General features: G+C 36.7%; 1 protein-coding gene across 4 annotated transcripts in view; it reads right to left on the bottom strand.

The window, feature by feature from the left end:
• Window positions 1-571: 571 nt before the first annotated feature.
• UBXN7 (UBX domain protein 7) overlaps window positions 572-13951 on the bottom strand; it is a 69691-nt gene continuing 56311 nt past the window's right edge. For all 4 annotated transcript variants that reach the window (XM_060099358.1, XM_060099362.1, XM_060099360.1 and 1 more), the window contains 3 exons: window positions 10803-11196; window positions 10591-10670; window positions 572-8915 (listed from right to left, as the gene is read on the bottom strand). In XM_060099358.1, the coding sequence (XP_059955341.1) occupies window positions 8754-8915; window positions 10591-10670; window positions 10803-11196 (636 nt within the window). In that variant the 3' untranslated portion in view covers window positions 572-8753. The remainder of the gene's footprint in view (window positions 8916-10590; window positions 10671-10802; window positions 11197-13951) is intronic.

The following is a 13951-nucleotide window of genomic DNA, read 5'->3' as shown; positions in this document are numbered from 1 at the left end:
AAAGCAGAATTCTCTACTGGCTCCTTTTCCAGTTTTGTTCATAGTGTTTGAATCAAATCTATATTTTTTTATTTGTTTACTATCTGTATTCCTAACTAAAAAGAAAGTTCTTTGAGGGCAGGGGCTGTGTCTGTTTTGCTCATCATGATCTTTCATAACTCCTGGTTTTTCTCCCATCAATTTAGTAATTATTTTTTTTCCTTCACTTGTTTAAGCTGAGTCCTTAGTCATTAGTCACTGCTGATCTGAAAGACTGGACTCTGCTTGAACTGCCAATATGTCAAATACAGAATCTTACTTTCCTTACAAGGCTAGCTAACCCAGTGATTTCATGAATAGTTCAACCAACATTTATAGAGCATTTATCATGAACATTCAACGTGTTAACTAAGAGCAGAGAAGAAGCTAACAAACATCACCCTTGACAACCAGACTATGAACTAACCTTTGTCAATAAATACTACAGTGTGCTAAACATGAGAATATGAGAGCAAGCAAACCTGAACTGTATTAACAAAAGTAGTATCCAGAGTCTTACCTCACAAAAACAATAATGCAAGAAAACTAATACTGAAAAGTTTTTGATTTTATTTCCAAGATCAAATATTACAACAGGACATTTACATGTATTTATAAAAAAATGCAGCAGTTGAATTTATAGATCAGAGGTTTCCTTGAGTTTGGTCCCTCTCTCAGCACAGTGAGCTGATGTCTTCAAAAGACTTCCCTCCCTCCCCAACCCCAAATGTCCCACCGCCCCCCTCCCCAATTCAAGTTGCAGTATCAATATAAAGCAACTGGGTACAACACAGCAAGAATATTCACAATTTGGTACAGCCAAAACCAGAGGATCACCAACTGAGAGAAAGATCCTCATTTTAGAAATTATTTACCTATAGACTATGTGTATCTATAGATATATCACACCCAGTTATCTAAGATTTCCCTGGTTTTAGAGCAAGTGGAAGTTCCATTGAGTCTTAGCCAGCAGTTACAGCTCTGCTTTATCTAACGGCTTGTTCTTCTCCTCCTACAAGTTTAGATTTTCTACGGCCTCCATATGTCTTCAAATTTAAGGCTTTCCCTAGCACCGTTATTATCACTTACTAGAAATACAGGAGGGTCTCTAGTGTGTCTTGAACAAAAAAATTTAGTGGATGATTCAGTTGCCCCTTTCTCACAGGTCCCAAAGCCTTCTTCCCACTCTTGAGAAGAACTGCAGAAACAAATGATATCTCCTAGCACCACGGGATTAAAGCCCAGAAAACTGAGAACTATACATATGTGGATTTTAGGGAACACTTGCCAGAAACATTACAATAGAAGCACTGTCTCTGTCCATTATCTTCTTGGATTCAATAACAAAGTTACACTACAGATTAAATTTAGAGCCTGTCCTGCATTAAGAATGCAAATCTCACTAAGACCACCACTTTATCCAGAATAAGGTGAGTACACAAACATCCCAGGGAATTTCTAAACACTGTGAGAAACTGCTTGAGAACACTAAAGCAAATACCCTAAGTTGACTTCACTCAAGCCCCCAACCCACCCCCATCCCTATCCCCAAATTTCATTCCTTGGTTAAACTTCTCTGAATAAGATGGGAAGTGAGGTTTGGAAAATGACATGGAAAATGTTTAAAAAACACAGTTAGTGAAGACATGCCAAAATTGGACATCCCAGATGATTCAGAACGCATTGTTCAAACTAAACTCATACAAAGCATGCACAGAAGCCTACAAACACTCCTGAGTGTTTCCATGGAACAATCAATACCTACTTTGTTGCTTAAAGGGTTAAAAAAAAAAAGACACCAGATGCTTAGAAGTTGTTAACAATCAAAAGGAAAACCATTCTAGAAAGAAAGATTCTTAAGAGTGAATAAAATTGGGTCTAAAATTCATGCCAAAGCTTGGCTGGAAGCCCCTCAAAGTCTAAGTATTGTGTTAGCATCAACTGGTACTCATTTCTCTACATTTAAGACTAGAGGATAATCTCATAGCTTTACTGTCTGTTTCCCAGCAAGTTTTTAATACCCTTTCCAGACCAAAGTGACAAACCTAGGAAAGTAACAAGGCCCAAGTCCCCCAACAGGTAAGATAAACAGCCCCTACAAACTTCCTACTCATTAACTGAAAAGTGGAGGTCACATACTCCTTTCATTCTAATTAGCATGTAAGAGGGGATTTTCTGGTGGCAATGGTCACTCCACGTGAGGTTTAACTTACAGGGCAATAAATTATCAAAAAGCTACTGTTAAGGGCATCTGATTATCAGTGTCAAAAACCTATTTATATTTTGAATCACACCATTTATTGATATTTTCCATTATTAAGAACACAGAAGCTTTGAGAAAAGCATACTATAAAGCTATTCTGTTGAAAACAGAAAGATATCCAACTGAGCATCAACATTCCAATGTCATTAACTTGAAATATATCCTGGTGACATGTACTTAAAGTCAGTGACCTTCACAGAGGGGAAAAAAAGCACAATGGCAGGGAATGGTTCCATATCAAGAATTTCTCACTTATCAGATAAGATGCCCATATTGAGTCTATGAAAAAAGCAAATAGAAAAGATTTTAAGGAAGGGAGAATTCAATTCCAGGTCAGAATTTATCTAATTATTTGAAATGTTTCCTATTTTATTTACCATGTCTAATAAATGAGTGATTCACGGTGGCCCAGTTAGATTAACAACTTCTTTTAATGGAGATAAAATTTTTATGTTAAGTCCAGCTTATTCCAATTTGTAAACCCAAGTGACCTTATAAGGGATATAAAATCTTAGGGCATTTTGATCTCTGTAGAGGAAATACTATTAGGCAAACAACAAAAACTTGCTGTTTGTTGCAAGAGAATTAAATACAACAAGGCAGCTTTCCATATTTATAGATTAATATGTGATTGTTCTTAGGCAAAATACTACCATTGGTATTTGTATCTCTAATCCTACAAATAAATCTGGTTATCTTTTGAAAATACAGAAATGCTAAATTATGTTTTATTAAAGTAGTTCATATTAGATTGCTCAACTCTACTTTGAGATCATATGTCAAAGCAAGGCCTGTACCAAAAACTATCATGTTTATGAGAATTACTGAGATTCTAAGCAATACAACTGCATTCCATAGGCCAAAAAAGGGCAGAGGGGTATTATGGAGCTAGCTATTCTATATTTGGAATAAGGATTCTTAGGTAGAGAGAAAATGAGTTACAAAAATGATGTTTGCCTCAAATTTTTTCCTTGTATATTAATTTATGAAAAATGAAAAATGTTACATATTAAAATTTAGAAATGGAATTTCTTAAACACAGCCAATTTTCATTAAAAATCATGACATTTTCTGAGAACAGATGTCAAAAATCAAGAAGAGAATGGAAAAGTAAAATAGAAAATTATATTAAAAGATTTTCTAATTTAAGGGTCTCATTACATCCAATAATTTAACCATGAGATCACTTCATGGGAAAACTACCAAGGTCGTCATAATCTCTATTGAAAAAAGCTAGATTCTAAGCTGTCTCTCTAGCAGGATTGATACATAGGTGAATCAAAGACCAAAATAGCCATCACTGAAATACTGAATTTCTACATGTCAGGAGAAATCAATGTCAGGCTTGGTGTTCTCTGTTGGTTATTTTCAGTACTAAAGAACATTCTTAGCACCATTCTAAAATGTGTACAGTGCAATACTAAGCTGCATGGTGAGGCGGTAACTAAAATGCTAAGCAAGGCAAATCAATGAAGTTGAATATTCAGAGTACAGAGCTGTCTTTTTAAGTGGTCCTATTGGAAAACTGCCATGTTCACCAGAAGGGTAGGTTCTTCTTACCCTCATTTAGTTTTACACAAGACATTACTTATTCATCAACCCCCATCCCATGATTTACTATTGAGTAGTACTACTGAATACTATTTACTCTCTCTCTTTGGCCCTAAATGAAAGAGGGCCAGAGAGAGAGAGAGAGAGAATGACACCATGGAGATACACTCTATGGGATAAGAAATATTTTAAAAAGTCGGCCTAATTGGATCTTGAAACACTTGTTTCTGTCAAAACCAAGTGTGAATTCTACAGCTTACACAAATCCATTTCCTAACAATTGCTCTGCCAGTAAAGTGCTTTGTTTAAGCACACATACAAAATAAAATTTAACTCTGGTATCAGTGAAATATTTGGTTCTCATTACATGTTAGTCATACTCAACACTGATTAGGAACACAGCATTAAGTTTTAAAAGTAATGAATTGTGTTTAAAAGATCATTACTAGATCTGTAACTATTATACTCTCCTTTTTGGAGATTACAGTCATCACAGTAGGGTAGATCAAGTTACTGGGCAAATGAAACCTGGACACAGAAAAAAAAAAGCAAGAACTGATTAACATGTATACTTTTAATTACTCTAGGGATAATATATAAAATAAAGGTAAGAGACTAAAAGCATTAAATTTTGGAGTGGAAAGGATTCAGAGATAATCTAATTCAGTGGTCTACAATCTGTAGGTTCCAAGAGTTTCTGCAAAAGGTCTGCAATTCCATATGCACATTTACATTTTCTCCACTTATGGAATTAATGATATTTATACTTAACCCCACAACTCCCCACCACTGCTGAATTTTAAAATTACAAGCCCTTTTACTTGAACAGACTAAGAACTATTGATCTAGTCCAATTCTGTTAATTAGAAGCAGAGCTGTTACCCAAGTACACTTATTGCCTACATATAGTGCCCTTTCTGCATAACATATATAATATATTGTACTATACATTTAATTTGTACCTGGGTATAGAAATTAAATCTTTCCTTCACTTTTCAGTAGCAAGTGGCTCCCTCTGGTATTTTCCTAAGTATCCAAGTGAGATCCCTGCTAGCTAAAATCTTTAATCCTGGGATCAATAATTCTTTCCTACTTGGGTATTAGTTATGCCTTACTGTTAAAACATCATGCCCTAAATCTAGTAGTTACAAAAGCTGGAACTAAAGAATACAGGTAAGTCAAAAGAAAATCTGAGCCACAGTGTTTGCCACTTTCCAGTTTTATTTTCCTAACTAAAGCCTACACTATTCTTTACCTTTTCTAAGCTTCTATTGTAATTATGGTTCAGTATCAGAAAGGTAAGCATTTACATATTCTCCTATTGTCTCAAGTGTAGTGTGTCTCTCCAACTGGATAAAACAGGCAGGAACCAGATCTTGGATTTCAAGATTCTTCCAACTTTGATTAAGGACTCAAGTAATTGTTAACTTATAGAATCAAGGAAGTAGAATTTTATAGGAGATTTAAAAATATACACATAGAAGTTTCAATAATCTAATACAGATGGGATACAGAAAAGATAATTGTATCTTTTCTGAGAAATGTTTAAAAATTTAATAAAATTCTTTTTTATCCTTTCCATTTTTTCTTGGCAAATAATGCCATAGTTATTTTCCTCTTACATTTTCATCACTGCATTATTTTAAAAAAGCAATCAGTAATCTGCCCCTCAAAATAATGGTGTGAATTAGAATTTATAGGCATAGCACAAATCTCACAAGCTTTAAGGAAAAAAATTAAATGATAACTTACAGAGCCAAACAATGGGAAGATAACCTTTTGAGCAAATTGATTCCTATTGCAGGAGACTACAGCATGGGAGTGAAAAGAACATGAATGCCAATTTTGATTTTGCCACTTACTTACTAGCTGTGACATCCTGAACAAGTTCTCTGAACTTCAATTTTCTTCCTTATCTATAAAATGGGGAAAATATCCATTTGGTAGAGTTCTTAGGGAGATTAAAGGAGAAAATGCACATAAAGTACTTCGCACATGTTAGTTACTCAAAATTAGTTCCCTGTTCTTCCCTCATTTGGCTGTTCTCTTCTCTGGTTCCTTCCTAAATCAAATTCAAAAGACTTCTGTTACTTTTCCCCCGCTAGTTTTCATTTCATCTCTTTATATTTGTCTCCTGTCATTTACTCTCAAAGTCTATCTTGTTCTTTTCCTCCTTACCTTTTAAGATCTCTCTCAAGCTGTTTCCAATACCTACAAGGAATGACTATTTTTACGTATTTACTAACTTCATTTTATCTATTCAATAAAACCTCGCCTCCAAAGAGCTAAGGAATTTGCAGAAGAAATAAGACATACTACCTAAGTGGATTAAGTTCTTCAACAAAGCACAATCCATACTCTTCCTGTGTACAATCCATAATGGCTCCCCCATGGGCCTCTATATCAAGGCCAGGATAATTACACTCCTGCCTCAAAATAAAATACAATCCTCTAATCTTATACTCTAAACACTCCAGTTTTATCTAAGTTGGATCCATATCTCATGCCCTATCTCTTTGATATGCTTACTTATATCACTTTGATGTGGTCATCTCACAGTAATCGAAGTTGAAAAAGTCACTTTGGTTTCTCATAAATGGATATGCCAGGGCTGAGCTCATCAGAAAGAACTACATCCCATCATTAACGAACATGTTGTCTCAAGTTCTCTAGATATGTTTTATAAAGAGAAACTAGTAGGTAAAAGAATGAAACAGAATCCTATGGGGAAAATTCTTGACTTCATGTTTTTGACAGATTTGGACTTCAGCTGTGACTTTGCTGAGTGGAGATAGGTGCCATGACAGCACCAACGCCGAGCATAACCTCATTTCTTACCCTGTGCCTCCCTGAATTTCTAGATTTCTGATCTTGTCTAAAACCAACAATTTTTTTACCCTCTAATGCACCTTTGTATATAGCTCTTTTCTTCAGATAGCAAGTATATTATCCAATTTCAGAGATACAACTGAGGAATTAACATGAAAACCATGCCTCCTCACTAAATCAGAAGCTGCTAGTTAGCCTCGAGAGCCTATGAAAAAAACACCAAAGTGGTATTACTCAGTCACCAATCTAAAGAGAGAACTTTGACTCAAGGTATAAATGAAATTGTAATTATATAAATATATTTATAAATATTTATACAATTATATACTTATACATAAGCACTTACACAGACTTAGAAAAAATGTAAGAACATTAATTCAATAGGACTCACTGAAGAATAAACAGAATTTTCCATGATTTCCTTGAGGAGATACATAACTCATTCTTTAGAGAGGGTCCCTCAAAGTCCAACCATTAGAAACTGTATTCTCTAATTGTGTACTAGCAACAACAAGCACATTTTTTTTTTTTAATCCCCTAGTTGCCAAGACAGTGATCTTAAAGTAGATGGGAACCTAAAGGTCTCTGAGCAATAGCAATTTATGTTCCTCAAGCAGAAGAATCAGTCAATCTAAACCCCAATTGACAAAATATGTTCATTCTGTATTATGGTTTTATAACAAGTTAAAGTTCTGATTTTTGCCACCAGAGTTACTACTACCCCTTCAGAGGACTCTAAAGCTCAAAATAAGAATCGAGCATAATGTGAAGCTGATAAGTCAAATCATAGTATATAGATTCAAGATGGCCTCTTCTAAATAATACTGAAAAAAGCGTTCATCAACTACAATTTGAATGTGGCTTTTCTTGGCAGAAAAAACCCACATCTGAAGATTACTGGTAATCTTTCCCACCTCCCTTACTAAATGTCTTATGAATTGATTTTAAAGGTCTTCCACTTAGAGAGGTTTTCAGTTTTGATACCTTTTGCAAGAAACAGCATGAGGAATTAGGCTCATTCAGTCACCAGAGCCTTTTAGAGACTGTTCCAACCAAGGGTAAAAAATGAATCATTATTTCTAACCAAAGGAACATGGTTAGCAACTCTCAGCTGCATCTTTTCTTTTTCCCCTGGGGCATACATTAAGTATGCCTTAAAGTACATAGGACAATCAATAACCATAGTGGTTACAACTAAAAGCCACTGTACTCATGATTATTGAACATCTGCCTTCCTACAGATCACTTGTGGACCCAAACAATGGAAGGGCCAAAGGAACGATTATGCTGTACTGGCAATAACAGCAAGCACCTTCCTATCCCAGTCACCACAATATGCTCACGAAATGTCCATTCCAGGACTAGCAGGATCAAGATAGTTTATAGAGTAATAAAGAAAGCTGTCTCAGGCTAGGATACTGAAAGCCACCCCATGCTACTCACCCTAGTTTAACATTCTTTCTGTCAATAACACATATCATGGAAACAACTCTAGCTGGGAAGATGGGAATCCTTTGAAAAAAATTTTAAATATGATGAGCAATAATTATAAAGGACGCTTTTTTTCCATGTAAACAAAACCCTGGACACTGTTACATGATATTTCCTACATGAATAATAAAACAAAACATGTGTTAGAGAATTTCTTCTCCCTACTAAACATGGGGCTTACAAAAAAAGGAGGCTGTTCTTATTCTGAATCTAGCCATTCCTTTACCAAAGGAGTCTGAGGAGTAACATTATCATTTGATCCCAAAAAAGTGCCGTGTAAGAGACCACTTATTGGAACATACATTTCCTGCTGCCAGTACTAGGAGGTCTTATCCTAACACTTCCATTTGGTCACCAGATTAGGTAAGAAAGAGAGAAAAGAAGGAAAAAGAAGAAAATGGGAGAAGAGAGAAAAAGACGGGTGGGGTGGGGTGTGTGAGACTGATTATAGGAGAGAACAAGAAATAAAAGAGAAGGCAGGTGACTTGCTTGCCCAACTTTGGCTCTATGGTCCTATGAGCCAAAATACATACTCAGTGACATGGTATCTCACAGAAAAAGGGAAAAAAAGGGGTAAGCTGAGAGAGGTCAGGCCATGATGTTAATTTCTTTCCTGTACAAAGACAGTCTCTTGAGGACAAAGGCCTGCCTCCTGTAATGTAATATCATAGTCCAGATGAGAGAGTTTCCTTCGAGGGAAGTTGGTGAGAAGTTCAAAACGTTCATTTGGATATCCTTTAGATTGGACATGCTTCACCAAAGCCTATGAAAAATAACAGAAAGACAAAGCTGTTAGATGGAAACAAAAAGAAAGAGCATATTGAAGAATTAAAAATATAACATGCATTTTAAAATCAGATAAAAGTTTAAGTTATTCTTTCAGATAACTGTAGCTTACTCTTATGGAAGGGCCAATATAACCCTTTGGATGGGGAGATACTAAACCTGCACCCAATAATTTAGAGCCATTATGTGATACTGAAATATTCAGGGTTATTACTGTCTCTCCAATAAACAAACCCAATTTCTTCCCTGGTGGTGCAGTGGTTAGGAATCTGCCTGCCAATGCAGGGGACACGGCTTCAAGCCCTGGTCCAGGAAGATCCCACATGCCGCGGAGCAACTAAACCTGTGCGCCACAACTACTGAGCCTGTGCTCTAGAGCCCGCGAGCCACAACTACCGAGTCCTCGTGCCACAACAACTGAAGCCGTGTGCCTAGAGCCCGTGCTCCCAACAAGAGAAGCCACCACAATGAGAAGCCCGAGCACCACAATGAAGAGTAGCCTCCGCTCACCACAACTAGAGAAAGCCTGTGCAGCAATGAAGACCCAAAGCAGCCAAAAATAAATAAATAAATAAAAATAAAGTTCCCTTAAAAAAAAAAAAACTGTTGTCCTAATTTTTAAACATTTTATCAGTTTTCCTTCTTTCTATTTATCAGGGAAGATATGTCCTTCATCCTATCTTGTCACCTGTGCACTGAATCCCTTCTTGCAATCTCAGAAACTATGCCACCACAGAATACCACTCTTTTATGGGTATCTTCAACATCTTCTCTGCAGATACCTCCCATAAGACTTAAACATGCTCAGTCTCTCCTTCGATCACCTTTTCCCCTCTGATTACTGCCCACTCCCCACCCTAGCTTCACAACAAACCTTCTCTAAAAAGTGGTCTACACTTGTTCTATTCCTTGTCTCATCTCCCATTCCTTTCCAATTACTAGACTAGGGAGACAGTCTGGGTATTAGCACCAGAGGCCAGAGCCTACTTGCATTCAAGTCACAGTCTTCAAGATTCTAATTATTTTTAGCCACAGCAAATGGCCAGGTATGAACACCTGACCCAAGGAGGATCCATTCATAGGCTAATCTAAGCAAGTCAGACTCATTCTCTTTTCTAGAAGTTGAAAAATACGGAGGGAGGGCCCATCAGTTGTGGACTCTGGAGGAAAAGGCACTCAAAACACCGGTATGATGGACTATGTACAAGCTATTTTGCAAACAAAAGCCACCAGAATACAGAGAGAGGAATGGTATGAAGTAGAGAATCACAAGGGGAAAACCCAACAGGTCCCACAAGAGAAACACACAGGAAAATAGTCTTGGTTCTTAACTACTTTGCAGTTCCAGCTACTAGGAAACCCAGGAGGCCCCTCTACAGTCTTCAAATAACCCCACTCCCCTTTTCCAGGTAACAATTTCAGTTGGGTTTCTATTACATGCAGCCATGGAACAGAAAGGCTTTGACTACAACAGACTATGTGAGTTGCCCAAGATAATTTGGGAAGGAAATAAAGCAGTTAGAATTAAGGTTCACCACCGTGAAGTTTCCAGTTAGAGGTCAGACCTAACACCTATTTCAAAGAATCATCAAGCTAATTATGCCAATTAGTTTTTCTGCTTCCAGTAAATGCTTCCAATTAGATATACTTACTAGTAGTTTAGCTTGCTCTGGAAGAGTGATTTGTTCCCTTTTTCCATCTGGATACCGCAACATCAACTGTGCTTTTGGTCCTAAAGGAAGGGTTAAAAAAATATATATATATAGATATAGCTGCTTAAGATAGAAGACTAATTTAAACAAACAAACAAATTCCTTCAGTAATATTCAAGTTTTAAGTAAAGGAAATCTAAAATGTAACCCACCATTTACATCAATGCCCTCCACTATTCCATCTGATTTTTCAGGTGACATCTCCAATATTTCTGAATCCATCGCTGGCAATCCTTGGTGGTTTGTGGCTGTTCCAGGCTCAGTTCTGGCAGGGGGCTCAGTCAGTGACCTTCTGTTCTCCTCTTTTCTATGCCCCAAATCTTTGTGGGGAGACTTTCTAGACTTGGCAAGATTCTCTATCTCCTCCTCTTCATCAGAGCCACAAACGGATATGAACTCCTCACTGCCAGAAAAAAGTTCAGACTCAGATTCTTCATCTGAGCGGCTATCCTGTTTAGTCTGTGTGGAATCAAAATGTGTCTCTTGCAAGGAGGCTCTGATGGCAGCTTCTAGCTGGCTGTCTTCACTTGCATCTATAAGACTCTCCTGCAAGATGCAGTCATAAAACATGGGTAGAAAGAAAAAGAAAACAGTTAAACCAAAAAATAATCAAGTCAAATAGGGCACAGGAAATGTAACAGCTTGCTATTATTATTTTCTGCTGGATGTATCTCTTCTATTAAATTTTAAGTGATTTGAGGGCAACAACTTTGTCTTACACAGCCAAGTTGGAATGGAATTTTAAAAACAAAAATAAAAATTGTCATACCGTCTGGCACAATGATTGCAAGTGCAAGATTTGGTGGGAGGGGGAGGAATCAAGAAAACAATTTATTCCTTGCCCAGAACAAGACATAAATTAAGGTTTCAAATATAAAACCAAAATATCAGTATTTAAAATGACTAAACACAGAGAAAGATGTCTATCTTGCTTACCGTTGTATACTTCAACTAGCACTGCTTTGGCGCACAGAAGGATATCAATCAATCAATAACTCAGTAATGATCATTTTCCAAAAAATCTAATAGTCAGATCTTTAACATTCAAAACAAAACACCGCAAAAAAATATGAAAAAAACAACTCTATTTTCCCAAGCTCAATTTCAATGAAGGTTTTCATTGTGATCATGAAAAGCAATTTTCAATAGCTTTTGCCTTGGAAAAGTTCTAATGTCACAGGTTTCACTAAACTTATTGAGTCACAATATATGAATTGCTTAAATGGAACTTATTTAGATCCTAACTCAAACAAACTATACAAAAAAAAAAAAAAAGCCAAAAATTGAACACTGAATACCTTATAATATAAAGGAACTACTGTTAATTTTTTGAGGTTATGTTAATGGTACTGTGTTTTTAAAAAATAAAAAGAACCTTTATCTTTTAAAGATACATGGCAGGGGCTTCCCTGGTGGCGCAGTGGTTGAGAGTCCGCCTGCCGATGCAGGGGGCGCGGGTTCGTGCCCCGGTCCGGGAGAATCCCACATGCCGTGGAGCGGCTGGGCCCGTGCGCCATGGCCGCTGAGCCTGCGCGTCCGGAGCCTGTGCTCCGCAACGGGAGAGGCCACAACAGTGAGAGGCCCATGTACCGCAAAAAAAAAAAAAAAAAAAAAAAAAAAAAAAACCACAAAGATACATGGCAAAGTATTAATGAATGAAACAATGAATTCTGAGATTTGCTGCAAAATAATGTGCAAAGGATGGGGTATAACTGAAATAAGACTGGCCACATGTTGTTAATTATTGAAATCAGTTAATGGATACACAGAAGCTCAATAAATTCCTTGTACTTAAAAATTTTCCACCATAAAAAGTTTAGGTTGCTAACAAAAAACTAAAGGAGCCTCAATTTGGCTTTCCCTATCTGCCAATCATATAGCAAAAAAACTTTTTTAAATTTTAAAGAAACTTAAGGCTAATTTACCACCAAAAAAAAAAAAAAAAAAAAAACCAAGTAGATGTGCCCATGTGACCTGCAATGGCTTAGGTGAACTGTAGGTTTATAATAATGATATTGCATAATGTGTAGCTTGATTTTTAAAGATTGCTGCCATGGTAGACACTGCTGGCTTCCTACCCAACATTCTTTCTCCTCTGAATCCTTACTTACAGAATCCTAATTATGTCTATAAATGAAATATGTCCCACTAAAAAATTCCATTTACCAGTTTCCCTTGCAGCTAAAAAAAATTGTGGAATGGAACTAAAGCAGCACTTACAGAGAAAGTATACAACTAAATGCCTACATTAGAAAAGAAAGTCTCAAATTAATAATTAAGTTTCAGGGCTTCCCTGGTGGCGCAGTGGTTGCGAGTCCGCCTGCTGATGCAGGGGACGCGGGTTCGTGCCCCGGTCTGGGAAGATCCCACATGCCGCGGAGCGGCTGGGCCCGTGAGCCATGGCCGCTGAGCCTGCGCATCCGGAGCCTGTGCTCCACAATGGGAGAGGCCACAGCAGTGAGAAGCCCGCGTACCGCAAAAAAAAAAAAAAAAATTAAGTTTCCATCTTAAATTAAAAAGTACCCCATACGAAAAAATTTAAACTCAAACTATACAGAAGGAAAAAGGACAGAAATCAACCAATAACTTAGGAAACAAAAGAAAAATCAATGAAACCAAAAGCGGGTTTTTAAAAAGTCAATAAACTTGATAAGCCTCTAGTCAGACTGTCAGGGGAAAAAAAGCCACAAATTACCAGTTATAGGACTGGAAGAAGGGCCATCCGTACAGATACCACAGTCATTGAAGGAATAATAAAAACAATGAACAACTTTACATCTTTGACACTTTAGGTAAAATGGACAAATCCCTGGAAAGACACAACCTAGTAAAGCTCATTAAAGAAGAAATAGATACCCAAATAGTCCTATATCTATCAATGAAATTTAATTTGTAGTTTAAAACTTCCTACAAAGAAAACTCTATGTCCAGGTGGCTTCGCTTGTAAATGTCATCAATTATTAAGGAAGAAATAATACCAATTCTACACAAACTCTTCCAGAAAACCAAAGAGGAAGAAATACTTCCTAGTTCATTGTGAGGCCAGCATTAACCTGATACCAAAGCCAGACAAGATCAAGCTCTTACACAGAAAACAAAAAACAAAAACAAAAAAAAACTATAAACCAATAACCTTCATAAACAGAGATGCAAAAATTCTTGACAAAATTTTAGTAAATCAAACTTAACAATATATAAAAAAGCAATGCATTTTAGCCCAGGAATGTAAGGTTGGTTTAACATTAGAAAACCAACCAATGGAATTCACTAAAAAAGAAAACCATATTATCATTTCAATAGA

The sequence above is a fragment of the Mesoplodon densirostris genome, chromosome 5 (assembly GCF_025265405.1).
Source record: "Mesoplodon densirostris isolate mMesDen1 chromosome 5, mMesDen1 primary haplotype, whole genome shotgun sequence".
In the NCBI taxonomy this organism is placed as follows: Eukaryota; Metazoa; Chordata; class Mammalia; order Artiodactyla; family Ziphiidae; genus Mesoplodon; species Mesoplodon densirostris.
Note: the sequence above shows the minus strand (reverse complement) of the source record. Positions and strands in the feature narration are given on the sequence as shown.